At 44.5% G+C, this 22,823-nt stretch overlaps 1 protein-coding gene across 1 annotated transcript in view; it reads right to left on the bottom strand.

The window, feature by feature from the left end:
- The window catches only part of SNX7 (sorting nexin 7), a 189,851-nt gene that overhangs the window by 55,498 nt on the left and 111,530 nt on the right, over window positions 1-22,823 (bottom strand). The window contains exon 8 of the mRNA XM_086954685.1: window positions 11,354-11,506. Within this exon, the coding sequence (XP_086810811.1) occupies window positions 11,354-11,506 (153 nt within the window). The remainder of the gene's footprint in view (window positions 1-11,353; window positions 11,507-22,823) is intronic.

Raw genomic sequence — 22,823 nt, forward strand, 5'->3', positions numbered from 1 at the left:
ATAGGTGGAGCCAGAGAGAAAGCAGTCTTAGCAACCCTGATGTAGGTGATGATTCTTCCCTTGGGCCCAAATAGTTGTTGGCAGATTCTGCAAGCTTTTCCTCTTGTACAGAGGCTAGGGAACCTCATGTTCTCACAACAATTCACATGGGTATCAAACTACTGTGTTAAAGAAGAACGCCTTCTTCCAGACAGGCATGGCTCTGTAGGGAGCAATCAAGCTTTCACAGCTGACAGAACTCTTTTCCTTGCAGGGCAGTTACAGCAGAACTTTCCTCACTTTTTGTGTTCCAGACATTTCATTAGTCTGGCAATGGAGCAAACATCAGGCAGACTATTCCCCTGGAGGTTCCTTAAAGGTGCTAGTGCACTCCTCCTTTCTTGGTCATGAGGGATTCTGGATCAATCAATCAATCAATCAATCATTCAGGGGTTTGTAGAGCACAACTACTCACCTGAGGGCGCTACGGTGGTGCAGCTCCGTTGAATGCTTGGATCATCTGAAGAGCCAGGTCTTAAGGTCCTTCCTGAACTGGGGCAGTGTGGAGGCATACTAAAGGTGGAAGGGAGAGGTCGTTCCAGGCCTTGGCTGCGAGGTAGGAGAAGGATTTTCCTCCAGTTCTGGTCTTGTAGATACGGGGAATTGTGGCCAGACAGAGGTCAGCTGATTAGTGGAGCCCCTGGGGTGCGTGGAAGGAGATGCGGTTGTTTTAGGTACGCTGGTCCGATGTTGCCTTGTAGGCGTGAGTGACGAGCTTGAAGGTTATTCTTTTTTCAATGGGGAGCCAGTGGAGATCGCAGATGTGTTGAGTGATGCGGTGGTGGTGGCAGGGGATATTTAGGTTCAGTCTGGTTGCGGCACTCTGGATGGTCTGGAGCTTGCGATGCAGTTTCTGGTTGATTCTGGAGTAGAGAGTGTTTTTCTAGATTAAGGTGGGATCTATCTGAATGTTTTTAGGAGTATGCAGAGTATGATGAAGCAGGCCAAGGATACCCTATTGATCTGGCTGTTTATCGTGTGGAATGAGTCTAGTATGTTGCCGAGGTTTCATGTGTGGTCCTTCGGGCTGGGGTGTTTCCATGGGCATGGGGCCACCAGAGGTCATCCAAGGCAGGTGGAGTGTAGCCAAGATGAGGACTTCTGTTTTCTAAGAGTTGAGTTTCAGTCAGGTCTTCTTGATCCAGGTGGCGATGGCTTTCATCCTTTCTTGGAAATTTTGCCTGGTGATGCTGGGTTATTTTGGCATAGGAGACTAGGATGAGCCTGTGGTTTCTGGTGATGGCTGCGAGGTGGGCCTTGTACATGTTAAAGAGGATGGGGCTGAGGGAGGATCCCTGGGGCACTCCACATCAGGTCTCCATTGGTTCAAAGAGGAAGGGTGGGAGTCTGACTCGGTGAGTTCTGCCTCTGAGAAATGAGCATATCCAGTCAAGGGCCTTTCAACGGATGCCGGCATTGTGTAGTCTGGTGGCTAGTGTGCGTTGGGAGATGGTTTCCCTGCTGGGGTTGGCGAATTCCTTGATGATGGAGAAGAGTTCCTTGGAGTGGTGGGCATTGGTGAGGATTCCGTCTTGGGGGAAGTTCTTTTTTGAAGATTTGATGAGGTGGTAATGTGCTGAGGTGGCTGTTCTGTAGGCGGTGCATGTTTCTGGGGATCGGTTGTTCATCAATTTCTTTTAGAGTCATCGGCAGGAGCACTTGGATTATTGGAGTGAAGGGGTGAACCAGCTTGATTTCTTGTTGCGTGGCCCTGTCGCTTTATTCAGGGGAGCCAGGGTGTTGGCACAGTTCATGATCCAGCGGTGGAGGTTGTGTGCCGCTGTGTTGGCGTCATTGGTGGTGGGGTGCTGGTGACGATGGAGGTGAGCTGGTCTTCAGTGACTTTGTTACAGCTTTTATGAGAGCGTGAGTGGGCGTGCTTATGTACGGTGGGTTTTCTGAAGGAGAAGTGGATGCTGAGGTGGTCTGTCCAGAGATGCGGTTTCCTTCTGTGAAGATGGGGTCGAGTGTGTCCCCCATCGTATGCGTGTGGGCGCTGACAAGCTGCTTCAGTCCTATGTTGGCGAGGTTCTCTAGGAGGGCGAGTGCACAGTTCTACCTGGAAACTATTCCCCATCAAGCTCTCAAATTCTGCCTGAGGAACGTTTGCTAGTAGGTTCCAATCAGCCATAGTACATGTATATCCTCGGCCAAAACAGCAGACCCAGTCCTTTGTAGATGCATGCAAGATATCAATCTCTGACGCTGCAGTGGAGCCAGACGAACCCTCCTCATTTGCCAGTCAAACTAAACTGGGTTTATGTTTTGGCCAATATTAAGAATCAATTACCTTGCAATTTCCATGCTTTCTTCTTCCACAGGAGTGTGGGCATGACCATAGCTAATACTCGTACTCAGAAAGGTCCACCTCGAAGAGGGTCAGTGTGTATCCTGTTGTTTATGGAATACACACAATGTGTTAAAATACCCCTCACATACCAAAAGGGCCCTTGGTGTCATGCTTCATCATCGGGGTCTTCCCGCCCGGCTGCCGGACGGGGCAGTGCTGCGACAAGCGACTACGCTGGAGGACCTTTTAAATGTGGGTGCTATGTGAGTGAATTTGAGTGAGTGTCAGTGGGGTCAGGGGTGATGAAAAAGTGATGTTTAAAAAATACCTGGCCTAGTGATAGAAAAAACGATTTAATAAACACTGGCTGGTATTATTAAAAAAAGGTGGTGTCGGAAAGATTAAGCGGGTTAATGGGCTTACTTTCCTGTGCGGGTCAACATGTTTCTGGGCGTCATGCCCCTTCGTCAGGACCGGGGTCAGATCCCCCTGTCACTCACTAATGTTTCTCCACAATAAAGTGTATGTACAAAAAAGTGTGGTGGTGGTCTTATTTATCAATGTGTATAGATATACAATTTATATTAATACACTTCCCTTGCTAACGCTAAGATACTGATGTAGTATGCCTGAAAGACAAGAGCACGGTATTATTAATGCGCGGATCCCACAGCGCTAATCTCTGAATTACCTGTAAGAGAGAAGGACAAACATACATATAGCAGTAATCTGGTGCTTGGGAACCCAGAAGAGAGTTCATAGTCTCTATAATTATTGACGTGATTGACTAGACATAGTTAAGCACACACACAATTAAGCTCACACACTGTTTTACATGTACAGTACAGTAGGTTCAACTGGAAGGAGTCTGTACTCATTTTAAAAAATACATACTTAGCAAGGTGAGGAACAACGCCCCATGAGCCAACTCTAGACCGAAGGGTATTTGGGGGTCCAACTGCAGGTGAGACAAAGATGGAAAAAAGAAGAAAATAGAGGGTTTCTAGTCCCAGTATTCTGATGGTAACTACCTTAAAATTATGGTAGTGAAACCATACATGCCACTGTCTTTGTTTCTCTCTCCCTTTCGGCTATGCCGTACTTACTCAACCCCCAGCCTCGTTGTGCTTCCTCCTCCGTCCGTGGCTTCCGTGATAGTGAGGATGGAAGCTTGGGCGGGTGTTTTTATAGTAGTGTTAATTGGTAAATCAGGGCTGGTCTAATTACTTAAGGGCTTATGACTCCGGACAGCTGTGCCAGAAAGGAAGGATGCCGAGGTCTGGTTAATGCGGTGGCCATTGTTAGCTAGTCACCGATCTTTTTTATATAATGGCACAAGGAGTGGTTGTTGGTTCCGATGTCCCCCGTAACTAATCGCCATGTAAATAACTCATTGAGGTTAAGTAGGAGTGGTTCGGGAGGTAAAAGACATCGTCTTAGTGCCGAGGCTGTCTGGTGCGTAATGCGCATGGGCGGAGAATTGTTACAGGTCTGCGCATGCATGGTAGAGTCTATTCGGTCCGCGCATGCGCGGAGGAGTGGGTAATCATCGCGCAAGCGCGGACGACAGAGACACAATGCGCGTGATTGAACAGGGTTTTCGGTGGCTCACTCCCTCAATTTTAAAAAACAAACAATGCAAAACTCTTGATGCATACATTGGGCAGGCCGTTATACTACATCTGAGAGTTGTTACTGGGGGAAAGAAAAACTTGCTGGTTACTAATGGGAAAACACCTGCTAATACAATGCAGCTATATAATGCAGCTATATATGTAAATGTTGCAGGCTTGTATATTTTTGGTCTAGATACTTTAATGCAATTCTATAACAGGCATAGATAGTGTCAGCTGATTGGGCTAATGTTATATTGTCTTAAACATCATGGGGCTGGTCAGGAGTTTAGTTGAGACCAGGGTATATCATCATTTAGGTCAGTATGATGTGTACCTAACCAATGCACCCACTGTTGTTCCTTCGTTAGAAGGTCCTTGTCATTGTTGAAAACCTCAATGACAGTCCATTTCAGATCATGAATGCTGTGACCCTTTGTCACATAGTGTGTCGCCATTTTAGTAGTGGTTTTTCTGCAGCGCACATTGCTGCGGTGTTCATTCATACGAATTTTCACCAGTCTGCTTGTCATCCCTATATATTCTTTTTTACAGGGACAGGTGATTAAGTAAACCACGTTGCGACTGTTACAATTGGTAAATGCGCGTTGTTCCCATGTAGTTTGATTGGAGAATTTGATTGTGCGGACCGATTAGACTCTACCACGCATGCGCGGACCGGTAACACTTCTCCACCCATGCGCATTACGCCCCAGACAGCGTCGGCACTAAGACGATGTCTTTTACCTCCCGAACCACTCCTACTTAACCTCAATGAGTTATTTACATGGCGATGAGTTACGGGGGACATCAAAACCAACAACCACTCCTTGTACCATTATATAAAAAAGATCGGTGACTAGCTAACAATGGCCACCGCATTAACCAGACCTCGGCATCCTTCCTTTCTGGCACAGCTGTCCGGAGTCATAAGCCCTTAAGTAATTAGACCAGCCCTGATTTACCAATTAACACTACTATAAAAACACCCGCCCAAGCTTCCATCCTCACTATCACAGAAGCCACGGACGGAGGAGGAAGCACAACGAGGCTGGGGGTTGTGTAAGTACGGCATAGCCGAAAGGGAGAGAGAAACAAAGACAGTGGCATGTATGGTTTCACTACCGTAATTTTAAGGTAGTTACCATCAGAATACTGGGACTAGAAACCCTCTATTTTCTTCTTTTTTCCATCTTTGTCTCACCTGCAGTTGGACCCCCAAATACCCTTCGGTCTAGAGTTGGCTCATGGGGCATTGTTCCTCACCTTGCTAAGTATGTATTTTTTGAAATGAGTACAGACTCCTTCCAGTTGAACCTACTGTACTGTACATGTAAAACAGTGTGCGAGCTTAATTGTGTGTGTGCTTAACTATGTCTAGTCAATCACGTCAATAATTATAGAGACTATGAACTCTCTTCTGGGTTCCCAAGCACCAGATTACTGCTATATGTATGTTTGTTCTTCTCTCTTACAGCTAATTCAGAGATTAGCGCTGTGGGATCCGCGCATTAATAATACCGTGCTCTTGTCTTTCAGGCATACTACATCAGTATCTTAGCGTTAGCAAGGGAAGTGTATTAATATAAATTGTATATCTATACACATTGATAAATAAGACCACCACCACACTTTTTTGTACATACACTTTATTGTGGAGAAACATTAGTGAGTGACAGGGGGATCTGACCCCGGTCCTGACGAAGGGGCATGACGCCCCGAAACATGTTGACCCGCACAGGAAAGTAAGCCCATTAACCCGCTTAATCTTTCCGACACCACCTTTTTTTAATAATACCAGCCAGTGTTTATTAAATAGTTTTTTCTATCACTAGGCCAGGTATTTTTTAAACATCACTTTTTCATCACCCCTGACCCCACTGACACTCACTCAAATTCACTCACATAGCACCCACATTTAAAAGGTCCTCCAGCGTAGTCGCTTGTCGCAGCACTGCCCCGTCTGGCAGCCGGGCGGGAAGACCCCGATGATGAAGCATGACACCAAGGGCCCTTTTGGTGTGTGAGGGGTATTTTAACACATTGTGTGTATTCCATATATAACAGGATACACACTGACCCTCTTTGAGGTGGACCTTTCTGATTACTGTTACTTTCGCAAGAGGAGGACGTGCCCACCTCGGTGCCACACAGCACCACCTCTTCCTCCCCCCTTTGATTTCCCATAGCTAATACTACCCACTTCAAGATTGATACTGATCCAAGTAATACTACAGGGTTCTCAATACAAGACGGTGCCGATCTATTCTCTTTGATGTAATGTTTTGCATATATCCTGTACAGAAGCCAATATTGAGGAAGGATGCATTGAATGCAGTCTCAGTCTATTTTTCATCATGTTTCTCTCCAATTCGCTATTGTTTTTGCCCCAGATTTCTTTTCCACTCTTCTTGAGCAAGACTCCAGTTGGACTCCTAGATTCCAGTTTCCCTTGCTGTCTCTTTCTCTGCCCAGATTCTTGCAGGTCCCCTGCACATACCGGACTCTACAGTGACTGGAAGGTATCGCTCCTTCTTCATCCAATTTAACATCAAGGAGCGAGTACTTTTCCAGTCCTTGACAATTAGGCAAGAATAGAGCAAAGATCATACAGTGCTCTGGCATAGAAAAGGATCAAAGCGAAGAGGCCCTTACAACCCCCCCCCCCCTGCCCCCCCCCGCCACACACACACAGGACATAGAATACTTCTACAGCCTTATCTCAGGGGGAAGGAATGCACAAAGAGTGACCCCCCAGGACCTGACCTCAGAGAACACACTCCACCATTTTAGGATACATCATGTCTGGAATCTAACATGGCTTGCACACTGCACTCCTAAAGCAGTGGACACAGTCCAGAGACTCGATCTTTGAAAGGCACAAAGTGTACATACGGTTTAAAAACATATCCTAATCAAATGTACATGAAGGACCCGGTAAAGGGAGTCGGACAGAACTCTCTGTAGGAGACAGAAAAAAAGAGTCCCTGCACTAATTATCACACTGTCTCTACAACTAGGTGCACAGAGCTCGGTTAGGAAGGAAAGTAGTCTCTCCCTTAAAGAGGAGTGCATCCTTAGAGCTCAGAATACTGCTCAGGGGTCTCAGTTCATTACACAGGAAGACCCATCACTGACCTTCCATGATATTGGGCTCACTGGGAACAGTGCAGGGGAAATGACAGTAGCGCATTCGGCTTGTAGGCCCTCCCTGGCAAAAACGGGGATTTTCAGTCCCATCAGATGTCAATGACTGCTGAAGCTGCAAGAAAGATATTTGCCATGGTGGATACGATTTTGTGTTGAAAAATACGAGAGGATTTGGAGGAATGAATGGGAACGTTTGGCACCGACACTAGGGCAGTATTTCTATGTAGCAATTGATGGTGGGTGAAACATTTTGCTGAAATGAAAAATACAAAAATACACTTGTAGAACAAAGTTGGTATTTTTCTGGGAATGTTATTCCTATGTAAGGAAGTTTATGAACTTTGAACAATCTCACATACTTAAGGAGCTTTTGCCCCTCACCATCACCACACAAACCAACAAAATAACTCAAAAGCCCAACACAGACTTAACATAGTTGTTCATGTATGTGAAAAACTGACAAAAAGAAGTGTTTGGCCATAAGGAGTTATGAGAAACATACAAAATCAAGGATTGACCAAGCGAATTGGTTTGTGTTTAATGTTCTAGGTGTCAGGGTAACCTGGAAGCCAGCAGGAGTGGACAGAGGAAAAAAGTTGTAAAGTAATATGTCCTGTAGTCAATGCAGTGGATGTGCAAGGGTACAGCCAAACTGCAGTGAGAGCAATTTTCTGAGCCAGGTCGTGACTGACAACAGGCGGCTCGAAAAAATGTAAATGGTCGAAAAGGCAGAGTCAAAGCCCACTCTTTGCATACTGGTGTGAATAGGTTAGTTTGACGGCAGTGCTGTCAAAACCCGGCATTAAAAATAGGCTAGGATTAATAGCAATTTTGAGATCTTACTTTAAAGCAGTCAGTAGTAAAACATACAAGAAACAAAAAGAGAGTTAAAAGGTACTTGAAAAAAACACTATATATTCCAGTACAAATTGATAATGACAGAAATTATGATAAAAAGACATAATCTCCCTGTGTTTGGTTAGTTCATACTAAGTTGGCAGGGTATGCCCAGATGAGGGTCCCTTGATCACATTGCCACTGGATTCAAGCTAGCCTGACTGATGAGGGGGTGTTAACCCAAAAACGGTCCCAGGATGCTTGTTTCCGGTTCAGGGAAGACCAGGCTTGGCAGTTCGGGCTGGACTGTTCTGAGGCACAGGGTCAAGATTGATTGGCATATAGCTGGGTCTGAACTGAGGTGGTGAAGTGAGCTAAAGAACGATGATGGATTCAACCCAGATCTGTGACTGGGGTGAGTGTCTGAAAAGTATCAGCACTCTGGACATCATCTCCTTGTGTTTGCTTTGTTCGCCCTAGTTGACAGGGTATGCCCAGATATGGGGCCCTTGCTCACTTTGCCACTGGTTTCAAGCGAGCCTGGCTAATGAGGGGTGTTACCCCGAAACTGGTCCCAGAAGGCTTGTTTCCAGTTCAGGGACGACCTGGCTTGGCAGTTTGGGCTGGACTGTTCCCATGAGGCACAGGGTCAAGACTGATTTGCATACAGCTGGGTCTGAACTGAGGTGGCGAAGTGAGCTAAAGAACAATGATGGATTCTACCCAGATCTGTGACTGGGGGTGAGTGTCTGAAAAGTTTCAGCGCTCTGTCTATCATCTCCATGTGTTTAGTATGTTCACCCTAAGTTGGCAGGGCATGGCCAGATGTGGGTCTCTTGCTCACTTTGCCATTGGAGTCAAGCTAGCCTGGCTGATGAGGGGTGTTATCCCCGAACCAGTCCCAGGATGCTTGTTTCCAAGACCTGGCTTGGCAGTTCGGGCTGGACTGTTCCCATGAGGCACAGGGTCAAGACTAATTTGCATATAACTGGGTCTGAACAGAGGTGGCGAAGTGACCTAAAGAACGATGATGGATTCAACCCAGATCTGTGACTGGGGGTGAATGTCTGAAAAATGTCAGCACTCCATCCATCATCTCCTTTTGTTTGCAAAAAACGGTATTAGCCATAATAAAGCGAATTCGTTAGGTATAGGTTTGTGGCAATACGTTTTTTGTTTACACACATTAAACTTTATGCTGCTTTTACTTAACGGTGCTCATTGTATCTAACTTGTAAGGCTGTCACACTGCTGGGATCTGAAAAAGGCTCAGTGTTTATTTATCTAACTGGGATACACTTATTTAGTTGCAGACAGAAATGTCATCAAGTCGGCAAAAACAGTACCTGAAGTGGAACGTAGTAAGTAAATAATGGGTATTGAGTCGATAATAGGCAAATATTCATAAATGACAAATGGATACCAGACGCAGAAAACAATAGCTTCCACATGACTCAGAAACAGTGCACTATAAGACAGCATCCAGGGCAGGAGGGGGTGTATAACCCCACCTGTGCTAACGTATCGCTATTCTATACATTCAATCTCTCCAGGAGTGTTATAGAGCACGGTACGCAAAACAACATATTTGAAATAAATGTGGAAGTGCTAATTTTGTTTCACTCTGGAAATGTAAATCACAAATCGTCTTTTAAAGAAAATGTCATCATTGGGTAGTATTCATTTTTTAATGTATCTGATAGCATGAGTCATCCGGCACCTTTAACACATAGCCGTTTAGGAACGTTTTGCTTTGTGCTACAGGTTCCATCGTGCAAAAATATTTAAATTACATAAAATGCTGGCATTACATTTTAAAACCGCGTGTCATAGCACACTAAAGACACAGTGCTTAAGCATTTTATCAGAGCGCAAGCAATTTCTACCCTTTTATCTTTGATGTGTTGTTTACTTTATTAAAGAGTTCAACAACAAATAGCAACTGACAAAAATAAATAACATGGCTGTGCTGTCAGATGCTTTATCTTTAATTAAGAAAAGTATCATTTACACAAAGCGTGCAAAGAAACCATTATTCTTGTGCGCTCTACGACCGTCATCTAGTGGCTTGTTTTGTTATTACAATCATACATGCTATTTTATGGTAAAATCGTGCCTACTACTCTATTCTACTTTTATGAAGCAAACGTGTTTTAATACAGGGCGCAGAGACCCCGAAATGACACCATGAGAAACATTTTGCGGTCTTAAAAGACAAAAGTATAATTGTTTCATTTCCTGTTTAATTTGTGCTCGTCTTCATTAGTTTTAAATGCGGTCAAGTATGTTCACAAGTTCACGGACCCTGCCTCATATGTAATGAATGAAGGCGCAGGAGTGGGACTCAGCGCAATGCCATTACCGTAAAGTAATGTAAGCATTAGTCACTAACCTATCATGAGAACACAAACTTAAAAGATCACACATACTTGAAAATACAGTTATACATTCACCTTAAGGAAGGCAAAATACTAAACAATAAAGATTTCAGTCACTATAACGTAAGGAGGCAGATCCAAGGATGTAAGGCCTAGATGTATCAAGCCTTTTGCGATTCGCAAAGGCCGAATTTCGGCCTTTGCGAATCTTAAACGGTCTTTTTGCATGTTTGAGATGCATTAAAAAAAATTACAAAACAAAGAATCGCAAACATTTGCGATTCCTAATTTCCTTAAATGCTATTTATGAAACTTTTACATTTTGTGATTTTGGGTTAAGAAATCGCAAATTACCACCAATTTGAAGTTGGTGGTAATTTGCGAAATCCTAAAATAATCCCAAATGTTGCATTTTTAAAGGTAGCATATGACGCACATACATGCCCATAGGGCATGTATGTGCGCCATATGCACACAAATGCTGATTTCAGGGGTACAGCAGGGTGTCCTTGAGACACCCCTGCACCCTTGAAATCATTCTCATTTTGCGATTAGCAAATTGCAAATCGCAAAATGAGATGAGATGTATTTCACAATAATTCCTATGGGCCTCCTGGCCCATAGGAATGAATGGGAAATTATTTCTTATTTGCGAATTCGCAACTTGCAAATTCGCAAATAAAGAATATTAAGAAATCGCAAAAAAATTGCGATTTCAAACATACATCCCATATTGCGATTTCTAAATACCGATTCGTTAAAAATCGCTATTAAGAAATCGCAACTAGGAACGATGATACATCTAGGCCTAAGTCTTTTAGAGAAGGTAATGTTGAGTTTCTGCACAGTGTTTGTGTGTACAGTCTGTTTTCTCTTCTTCTGTTCAACATTGCCGTTTATGTGCAACAGGATATGTCTCCTAATATATCGACCACAAAAAAACACCATTACACTGATTAAACATGGGAGTTCTGTCACAAGCTTTCTTCAAGATAAGTACCTTTAGTAACTTGAACGTTGGGTCTGCCATGAAATGTCGATCTTACCTCTTCATAATAGTTAACATTATTTTGCGCCATTGTGGTGAAGGCAGATTTCATGTCATTCTGCATGTTCTGTTTCCACCTGTCCCAGTCTGCTTTCAGCGCATTATTAGCACACTCCACTTTGTCTTCCAGCTTCCCGATTTCTTCTTTTAGCTAAATATAATGGAACATTCATATAAAATTCAAGCTGTCTTTTGCAGAGCAAGAGAGTAGTGCAAGGTACATTCATATACTTGTGATGCAAGTGAGTAGCCAGAAAATTAAAATTCACCCCACTTTCAAACACACTTCTAAGACACCTAGTGAGCGAAGCAAGTGTGCATTTTTAGTGAAATGCATTTTTCTTATGTTCTGAAAGGACTATAACAAAATTAAGAACTGCTAATGTGCTGAGTCTGACCAACCCCAGGTGTTTTGAGGGGATTCCATACTTTGTTCCTTTTACCACTCTCTAAATTCCTCTTTCTTCCCCTGTTAAGCTTTTTTGCACCTCCTTGTCTTTTCTTGACTTCATTTGTTTCTCCCACATTCTCTGTATTTACTTCTCCCTCTTTCTCCCTTCTTCCCATTTTTCATTGTTTCGCTTTCCGTTTTCTCCATTGCTGTACTTCGCTCATTCGCCATCTTTCAACCATCACCTCTTTGTTCTGCCATGGCTTCACTGTGAACTGTTATTTATGAGCCTCTGTCTGCAGACCTACAAACACACAGCTGCCTTGTTTTCAGATTGAGTATGTGTAACATTTCTGTGGTTTCAGTCCACTTATGAGTGACATTCAACAGCCAGAAGTGTGACACTTGAGAGGGACACTTTCTCGTGAGTAAATCTAAACAATGATGTGTACTTCCACAGCCTTGCGTAACTTCCAATTTACTATGCTACTTAGAGCCAAGCAAGGTAACTTTGCATGGCATGGTAAATCTCACTAGAGGGCTTGCGTTGCCCTTGCGTGGCACAAGAGCAACACAAGCCCTTAGTAAATCTGCCCTTAAATATCTGAACATTTATGCCAGTCTAGCAAATACAGTATGTAATAACAGTTTTAAACCATGTGCATATTCACAGTGGCTTCAGAGGCAGGCTGGAACCTCGTAGCACCAACCAGGACTCAATTCTGTTTCTGTCTGGTTACAAACAAAACATCTGCATTAAAAATGAGCAGCACCATTTCATATTTATCAGATGCTGACAGCTTAGCTTTTGGAACTTGGAGCAGAGTCTGGGAGACCGAGTTTGTGACTCACTTTGGTTGGCATTCTTAACTAAGGACCCGACGGAGACAGACAGAAGCTACCTTCACGCCCGAGTTAATCGCCACGGCGTCACAGACCAAAATATCCTTCCACCGGCTGTTGCTTTGGAATCATTACGAATCAAAGAACCAGAAAGCAACACAGAGTTACATGTGCTTGTCCGTTGACTTGCACCACCCCAATAGAAGATCAGACGAATCATACACCTAACAATAAGGCTGTCCAACCTTAACCCAGGCCTGATGAAGACCCGCTTTTGATGCACACAAATCAGCCCATCGCCCCCCAGGGTCGAAACGTCGACGTTATATGCCACATATCCATCTGCCCAAAGTCCGTTTCAACAAAAGAAATAATTCAATTCTCCAGGGACTATTGTGTTTTGCAGTGGAATTTTTTTGAAAAAATCTTTGAAAAAGTTTGCTCTTTTATGTTATATGGTCTATCACTTGTAAACACCCAGTCACCAGTTACGACCCCTTTTGTATTCACAGTCCATGTGTTTTGTGTATTTTGGACAGCAAATTTGATTCAATGCATAACTCGAATCTCTGAAAAAGTTAAATACAAATAAAGTCTTTGACCTTTTTCCCTTCTGCTTGTGGTCAGTTTTTAATATTTGTACACATCTAATGATTAAGTATTGTGTTTAATTGAAATGTTCCTTCCGACAGAACCATTGTTTTGGTTTAACTACCCGCCCAGGTTCTGAGGTTTACAGGGTCACCCCATTACACTTAATGTCACTTAGGTTGGGTGGCAGGGATACTTGAGAATTTGGCATGCCTCCTCAAACATCTCCTCCAAGTTCTGCTTCTGGACGGACTTGGCATGGTGGCCACAGGCACTTGTGGGTTAAACAGGTTGTTGGTTCATGCTCTGAATCTAAGTGTTCTCTTCTGACTGGCTGGCGCTTCCAGTGCTGTAGTGAACTTTGCCTGGCCACCCGTGCACCTGCAAGAGCAGAGGAAAACAGTGCATTGTACCCCATGGCTGCACACATGCCGGCAGCAAAATGCAGGGGGGGGGAGGGGCGGCGGCCAGGTGGCCAGGAGAAGTGTGGAAGGGCAGCCTATATCATGTTGTGTACATCATGCTGTGCCACTTTACAGAAGAGGCATGGCGGTGGCAAAGGAAACATTTAAGCCCTGGTAAATGGTGCTGCCCGCTCAGAGAAATCAAGATGAGAGCCAGCCCGAAAAGAACAGAAGGGCTAGGCACTGGATCCATGTCGCTGCTTTACCTGGCCTTACTATTTACTTGCTCAGACTAAAGCGAGAGAGACTGAAAGCACAATTTAAAAATGTACTCACCAAGACTATGATAATCACCATACCTTCGAGTCCCCAGGTCGATCAGCAGGTAGCTGAGCAGGCGCAGCCATAGCTGCAGTGCCCACAGATTACGTCCTCTCACAAGGCTGCTTGGAGCACCTCATGTTCACAGCCCTGCCAAGTACCACGCTTCAGGTGTCCAACTAACGCATTTCAGTGTGGTGGTCTGCATCACCGCACTGAAATGCAAAGCACCTCCTTCAGTATGCTCTGGACTGACTTTGGCAGGCTACCATGTAACAAGTAACTTCATTCACCCATGGCATTCGATTCACTGACATGATGTCACAGAGTGAGTCAGCCTACAAATGCCCAATGGCTATGGCCGAGAGAGCCAAGAGAGCACAGACACTTGAGTCATTCACACAAATAGGTGGGCGCAGCCCGAGTGGGCAGCGGCGCGGCAGACTGTTTAAGTTTGTCAGTGCAGCCTGGCCGCCACTGCTTGCACCAGGCATTGTTTGTTGTGCCCACTGTGCTGTAAATGACACTGTGACGACTCACGGGCAGCCCGACCTTGCACCGAGCAGCTATAATTACGGAATGGCGCTGTACAAGTACATAGTGGGTCAACTCAAGTCCTGGACTGTGGCCATTACCCGCAGCCGAGCCTGTGCAGGAGGTCAGCATCACGGTGGGCTGGCTCGTACCGTGATGGCACTGCTAGCTATAGAGACAGTTGGTGTCAGTACCTTCAATTCTCAGTATTGGGGCTGTGGTAACGTGGAGGTTAAGTACATGCTGGTTACAGCTCAGAGGTCTAGGGTTTAATTGTGTTAAGGTGTGGGCAGCTCAGCTGGTAAAAGCTGATCAAATGAGGCACTTTGCCATAGTATCACACATAATGATCACCACCGCAGAATGTGATGAAGGCCTCTGATATTTCTATATCTCACAAATGCTCATAGACCTTGGCCTGTGTGAGGGTGCTTCCTGAAAGATTGAGCCCCTCTCAATCTACTATTAAGAGCGTGGGACTGGTGAGCCATCATAAGCCTTAAAGTAAAGTTACAACTTCATAGCTCAACTACCAGGCAGCTGAGATCATGATCCGCGCTGGGGCCTCTCACATCCTATAGTCGTGTCCCACGTGGGACTGACAAAGAGCTTGGACAGACTATCTACACTGAAAGATGCCATTCATTTGATTGAATATTTGCCACGGAGGAGCCACTGGGGCCCGTCGGATCAGGCTGGCTGAGGCAGGATTTCTTTCTCGGTGTTCAAATGGGTATAATTTCAAATATTTATGTTTCCCTAGTCTTCATTGCTTGATTTTGCTCACGAAAAGTGTCACTCATAGTCGTTGAATGCAATCTGAAACCTTGACAGCTATGTGGTCATTGAGACAAAGTCAGAGAATTCGGTAAGCGTAATTATTGCATTTTAATGCAGTGATACGGACGCGAGCACTAAAATGCATCAATCGAAACATGATGCTTTGTACCTGGCATGGCTACAAACACAAAGGAGCTGTATGAAGGTAGGATCCGTCTGCATGTTTACCCCCACTTTTTGCTGGTGCTCTGATGGTTTTAGATTAGTCTGACTGGGATACTGCTAATCAGGACACCAGTCTCTGTGCTTTCTCCCCTAAATTGGTTTGGTAAGTACTTCAGTACATCCCAAATTGCACACTGGTGTAACCTCATCAGTCCCTGGTAAAAGGTACGGAGGTACCCCGGGGCATAGGTACACCAGGGGTCCCCCTAGGGCTGAAGCATGTATCATGCCACCCATGGGAGACCACCAAAACTTTAACGTTAGGCCTGTCATTGCAGCCTCTGTACGCTGGTGCTAGCACCACTTGCTAGCACCACTTACAAAAAATATAGGTTTCCCTATATCTAAGGCCATGCACTTAAAACCTATGTCACCCCAAAAGCAGGCCTTTCAATACTGAAGGCAGGGTGCTTGCTTCTAAGTTTGATGGTGGCCTTGCATGAGTAGGACACCCCTATGCCATTCGAAGTCCATTCTCCCGGGTTGTAAGTGCATCAGACATTCAGTTATATAGAGTGCCCATGCACCATTACATGATGGCTGACTCTAAACTGGCATTAACTAACCCCGTCATGTTTGGTATCAAACATGTTGGAATTGTACCCCCACACTGTAAACGGTGTGGGAGGTATCATTCCATGCACCATAAAGCTCCTTTTGGAGGCCCTCAGTTCTCCCTGTACAAGTCTTCTAGACCCGGACTGGAAGCTAGGGCTGCTGCCAGCCAGAGACACGCTTCTGCACTCCTGCTGCTGAGCCAAGATCGAGCAGGGGAAGGCAGAACAATAGGTATCCTGTCACAGGGAGGTGTGGCCACCTCTCAGACAGGGTTATGTGTATTGGGGCAGGGTGGGGTGCTTGACAGCACCACATAGTATGTGTGCAGGGCACACTTGGTGCCAGCCATGCCTAGTCCAGTGCAAACCAGTTCAGGGAGCAGTTGGCTCCCGCTCTGGTGCGAAACTGGACAAAGGACAGGGGAGTATCCTCCCCCTTTTCCAGCCCCTCCTTTGGAAGGGACCCCTGAAACGTCCCAACCCTTTCCTTAGGGAAGGGCTTACCTGGGGGTGGGTCCCTAGATTCATCATGGGACAAGATTAATTTCGAGACACCACTTCTTCAACCATCTGGGTACTCTGAACTTCACTGGACTTCGCTCTGGGCATCAAGGCTGCAACTGAGAAGGCTCCTGATCTCATTGCCCTTCTCGTCTGCTACAACGTCTGTGCCTGTGCTCCATACAGGAACCTTCCAAGGCTTGTGGGCATCCAAGAAACCTGAAGGAATCTCCCTTGAAGTGAAAGAGTCACTTCCCTGCATCTGCAGGCACCACAACTAAGCTGAAAAGTCTGCTGATCCTGGGCTCCCACAGACTCTGGAAGGCTCAGCAACACACTGGTGGTTCTTCACATCCCTTCGGGCCTGCTCTGTGCTCTCACCAAGTTTTAGGCCAGTATCCCTCGTCGAAGCCGCAGGAATCAAACCCCTGTGCATCTCCTCGACTTACTGTTGCAAAGGCTTGTTGGTTTTCTTTCTCCAAGATCTTTGGGCTCCAAGTAGCCCCCACCTCAAGCATCTCCACTGACCAAGATTCTCATCCTCACCACAACACTTGCATTGTAGGCTTGCATCTTTGGTGAGCTGCTCGATGTCCTCTAGAGACTCCAGTGCCTCATGCCTGTGGGTCATCTTGAGGGTCATCTTTGAATTCTGCAGGCTTCCCCGATTGCTTGGGGCCTCCCCTGAATCCCCTGCTTGTGGTGAGTCCCCTGGACCCTGTTGGTCCAGACACTGTACCTTCTGACCTTTCAATGTTGGTTGCAGTTGCAAGGCTTGTTGGTGCTCTCAACGGACACTGCTGTATTGAAAGTTTCGGGGTGATTCGTCCAGCGGGGGACGAGAAAAAGAGGAGGTCCCAAAACATGTTTTCTCCCATTCCCAATGGGTATTAATTTGCGACCTGCCTTATGTATACTGATGAGGCAGGTCCATTGCGACCCCATTAGGAATCGCTCCTGTGTCTGACACATTAGTACATTTCATTTTGCAATTTACTAATTGAGAGTCACAAAAAAATCGTAATTAGAGACTCGCAAAATAAAATGGTCGTACATGTGGCCCCTGGTCTTTAAAGACAGTCATTTCTGCTGTCAACCATAATACAATAAGCCAACATATCGCCATAATGCGCCTTTTTCATTGCAGAGGGGAAATACCGCGAGATAAGTCTTCAACCTCTTCTCTCCAAAGCCGTAAAAAATCATATAGCTTTTTTGTTTGTTTTTTAAAAAAAAATTTTTGGTTCAGTTCAAAGCCATATAGACAAAAATGCATATAAAACCATTATATATCATAGCAAAATCGACATACCAACACACAGAAAGTTTGTGGTGCAGATATTTAACATAGATGGTTACAAATAACCGAAAATACAAGACAAACAATAGGAGCAATATTAATGAAAAAAATAAAAAGATACTATCTAAACAACAGATTATCAAATTTAACCAAAGGAGTGATAATTCTTAGGGATCTAGATGGTCTATCATTACCTGCCAGATTTTGTACCCCTTTTGCACATATAGCTTTTTTGTAAAGTCAGGAAAGAAGAAAAGGCTCAAAGGCCTCAATCATTCCTTGTCGCACGCACCATAACTCTCCCTTTACATACATGTAAACAAGATATACATCACACCCATAACCCACTTCTTGATTCATTCATTTTGAGCAAAGACTCGTGCCTACGTGCACTACAGGAACGCTTCTCAAAGGTAAGCCAACATTCTAACAAAAACAGAAACAAAATAGTGCAATACTTCTAATTAATTTGTTAGCACAAGTTGTACAGCCAGCCACATTCACCACAGTTGTAATTAGCGTGCCCCAAAACAGGATTAATGCTTTTTTCCAGGTTAGTGTCGTTAATGAAATACAACCTATTCCCCCTTCCTAACCTTCTAAATCCACACCATCGTTTTTGGCTGTAACCCTTGCATTTATCCACAGTAACAGGTTTGTTTCCTATACTGCATACTGCTGCTGCTTATTCACTCTATTGTAAGATTTAATTATGATTATTATTTGGGGCTCAGACTGTGAATTGTACTTTCTGCTTATAGTTGCGTTCGATTGCCCGTCATGATCGAGCCTGGATACATGTGTAATGGGGGCCTATAAAACCAATGTCACATAATCAGCATATTCGAGTTTCAATTTCACATGCTATGGTCTTTGCGCCTGTATCATATTTTTATTTACTGCCTCACATTTCCAAACCCCTGCGTTTCAAGGCAAACCTTTTACACTTTGCAACACAATTGTTGTTTTATAGGGCAGCACTTGAGATAATTGCTTTTATTGTGGAGTTAATGCACGAAATTGAATTACAGTCTCCTGCGGGAAGGTGTATATGCTTTTTGAGCCAACGCATTTTCCACTGCATCTGCGACGACAGAGTTGCAAAACACCATACTGACTTTGTGTTTTATATTAGTCACATTTTATTTTTATTTTTTATGGTCCATCTTGTTGTTGTAGCTTTTACTTTCAATGATGTGGCTGGTCACCGAAAGAGCTTACAAAGCACCAGAGCAAATACAACTCTGAACACATACTATGTCATTGTAAGCATTACAACTGCAGTTTTTATGAAATGTGCACAGGAAAAATGTATGCAGGTCCAAACAATACAAAACAGAGCTAACTGTAAAACATCATGAAAAGCACATCTAATGTTGGAAACTGGGAGCAAAGGGAGAGACCACCTTACCAATCTTTCGGTCCCAATTATGAAGGCACCAGCAACGGGCAACACTGGCTAGGCTTCCCGACCGCGAACAGGTTCAGTGGCCTGGAAATGGTCGATTGACAAACATCTAAATCACCGGAGCCCTTATCAACCACAATAGCTCTTTCACACCCAAACCTGGTGCCTACCCAATCCATACCACACAATTACAATGTCGCACAGCAGCTTGAACCCACCCAGCTTTCCATGATTTTCTGGAATGTCGCTGGACTCCGCAACAAGATTGAGGATGGTTCGGCAGCAGTCTTTCTGAATGACTTTCAAATCATCTCCATTCAAGAAACATGGGCAATAGCTGCCCTCCACCTAGTGGGATATAGAACCTTTAATTCCCCCGCTCTTCCGAGTGTCTCAGGTAGACCGAAGGGGGGTCTGGTAATCTACATGGCCAACACTATGGTAGACATAAACATCATTAAGACAGACCTTTTCCCGAACTTTCAGATCCTTACGCTCTCTGTAGGGAAAAAAACTCGCATATCAATAGTAAACATATATAACAACCTGGACCCCGACAAATTTCTGATCATTCTTGACCAAATTCAAGACAAGTTAACAGAACATACCCACCACAAACAGAAAGCGGACTCTTCCTATGTAATTTGGGGTGGTGACTTCAATCTGCATCCCTGCCCGAACATTGATGTCTGTGGAATAGTAGACGAGTCAGATATCCCTTTAACTCACTTCACCCACTCAGGAGTGGGGTCTGCTATGAACAAAATACTATCAAATCTGGATCTCCATATTTTGAACTCTGTTCAACAAACTAGCAATAAATTTGAGCCAACATATAGAGGAAGGGGCCATGAGACCACCGTGGACTATATATTAATTACAGAAGCCTTAAAACCGCGAGTTGGAACATTTAAAATCTTGGAAAACTGCCTCAGTGACCACTCCGCCCTCAGCCTTAGTCTCCAATTATTTCACTCGAATCCTCTGATGGTAACAATAGCCAACACCCTATCACAGAATAGGCTCGAGTTGCACAAGGCAAATGGCTTCACCATTAAATGGAATAAAGTGGACCCTAATACTCTTACGAAGAGACTTGTCACTCTCGCCTATAAAAACATCATGATCTGTCTTGATCACCAAGCGGAGGCGAATCAAATCTTAGAAAATTTCAACACCATTATAGAATATGTCAAAAACCTGCTAACCAGACCTCATAACCAAAATAAACAAAAGACCACAGGCTGGTTCAACAGAGATTGCACAAAAGCACAAACCAACTTGAGGAAAGCCCTCGGAGAAACTAATAGAGATCCAACAAAGATCCAAGGCCTCAGAAGAGAATATACTATTGCCAGAAAGACAAGGAAAAAAGAACTAAAAATATCCCTTTGGAAAGCACTACACGAGAGTGCACTCGCGAAGGATTCCCAGGCTTTCTGGAAAATAGTCAAATCTCCCTCATTAACTGATCCCAGCGGACCAAAAATAGACGTGGCCATTGACGAGACCACATGGACGAGTCATTTTTCGAAAATCTTCCAATCTACATCTAACTGTGATTTGCATCAGGCTGCACACAAACCAGCCACCTTTCCTATCTCTTTGGAAGTCGATCTACAAGATTTCGAAAAAGCTTTATCCCTAAGTAGGCCTGGAAAAGCTCCTGGTCCCGATGGGGTCCCTGTTGATTTATTCAAATTTCTTCCCGACCTCTGGACCCCAATAATTACGAGAGTTTACATGGCAACCATGGAACTCGGATTGTTGGACTCATGGTCATCATCAATAATGGTCCCCATTTTCAAGAAGGGGGACAGGCAAGACGTTAAGTGTTATCGCCCAATCTCCCTTCTTGACTCCCTGGGTAAAGTGGTCGGCAGAGTCCTCCTTGGCAAATTGCAACAGTGGGTAGCGGACGAAAACATTCTCTCTGACCTACAGTTTGGCTTCAGGGAGGGCTTTGGAACAATTGACCAAGTATTGAACCTCTCCTTGCTTACATCCAAGTATATCCTCGCAAAAACAGGAACAATCTTCATGACATACGTGGATTTGTCATCCGCATTCGACTGTGTCTCACACTCCAAGCTTTGGTCGCTGCTGTGTAAGATGGGGGTCGACCCCCCCCTTTTGGACTATCTAAGGGAACTCTATAGCGGGGCCACGGCGAGAGTGAGGTTTGGTACAAGAGGAGAACTGACGGCACCGTTTGGGGTAGAGCGGGGAGTGAGGCAAGGTTGTGTCCTGGCCCCCTTTCTATTTTCATTATACACCAACGGTCTCGAAGAGTGTATGTTGAAGGGGGGAAGGGACCTCCCAAAAGCAAAAGATCGCCTGATCCCCGCCCTGCTCTACGCGGACGACGCCGTCATTTTAGCCCGGACCCCAATTGAACTACAGAAACTACTGACCAAATACGCAGATTTCATGGCCGCCCTGGACCTGCACATAAATGTAAAAAAAACCTTTGTTATGGTGGCAGGCGGCGCAAAAAAACAGGTAAAAACCATTTTCCTGAAAAAACAAAGAATCAAAAGAACCTCACAATACCCCTATTTGGGCATCATGATAGATGATGCCCTAAGTTGGAAACCGGCGGTAGAGGCCAGGAGACATCTTTTCAAAAGAGCGATCATGGCACTCATGAAATTCTCAAACAGACTAGGGAAAAAACCCCAAGTCGAACTGCTTCAAATATACGCCGCAAAGTGCCAATCCATTGCATTATACGGTGCTGGGATTTGGGGGCATATTAACACCAACCCCATTCAAAAAGAGGAAAACATCTTTACGCGATTCCTCCTAGCAACACCACGAGGCACCTCGATCTATGCCTCGCACATTGAATTGGGAATCCCCTTCATTGAAGACTTGATTAAAATCCAACCTCTAATGCTTTGGAGAAGAGTCTGGTTATCCGAAGAAAATAACCTGACAAAAAATATTCTTCGAGATATCATGGAGTTGGACAACGCAAAAAAAATACCCTGGCTCACATACATTAGAAACTTCCTCTATGATCTAGGGATCGAGAAATACTATAATAACCCAGAACTAATGAGTGAACTTTCTAAAAAAGATCTAAAACAAATAGCACTGAGCCATCTAGACTCCCTGAGACTAGTAACGATGGCTACAAAAAAATCTGCCATCCACGCAATTTTGACTCAGCAGACTTTGAAAATTCAGCCATATCTCACACTGGAGATTTCCACCTACGAAAAGATGCTCCTAACAAGGTTCAGATTGAACCTATTTTTCAGACTGGTGACTTTCCCTGATAAAAACAATTGGAGCACCCAAATGGACCTGTGCCCTTGTGACGATCATTCTCACCAGTCCACCATCCATACAGTACTTTTCTGTAAGTTCTATCACCCACATCGAAAGACATGGCTTATCCCTTTATTAAAAAAATGGGGCTATAGGCAGTGTCGCCCAGCGATGTTATCACTTCAACTTTTGGACTCTGAATGTACAGTGTACCACGTACTAAACTTTTTAAAATGTATTATGAGACATAGAAATAATTTGTAAACCTGTAATTTACTACCCTCTTACTCTTCGTAATATCTTAAAACTTAAATGTAATTGCTTTTTAAACGAATGT

Source organism: Lissotriton vulgaris, chromosome 1_1 (genome assembly GCF_964263255.1).
Source record: "Lissotriton vulgaris chromosome 1_1, aLisVul1.2, whole genome shotgun sequence".
Classification (NCBI taxonomy): Eukaryota; Metazoa; Chordata; class Amphibia; order Caudata; family Salamandridae; genus Lissotriton; species Lissotriton vulgaris.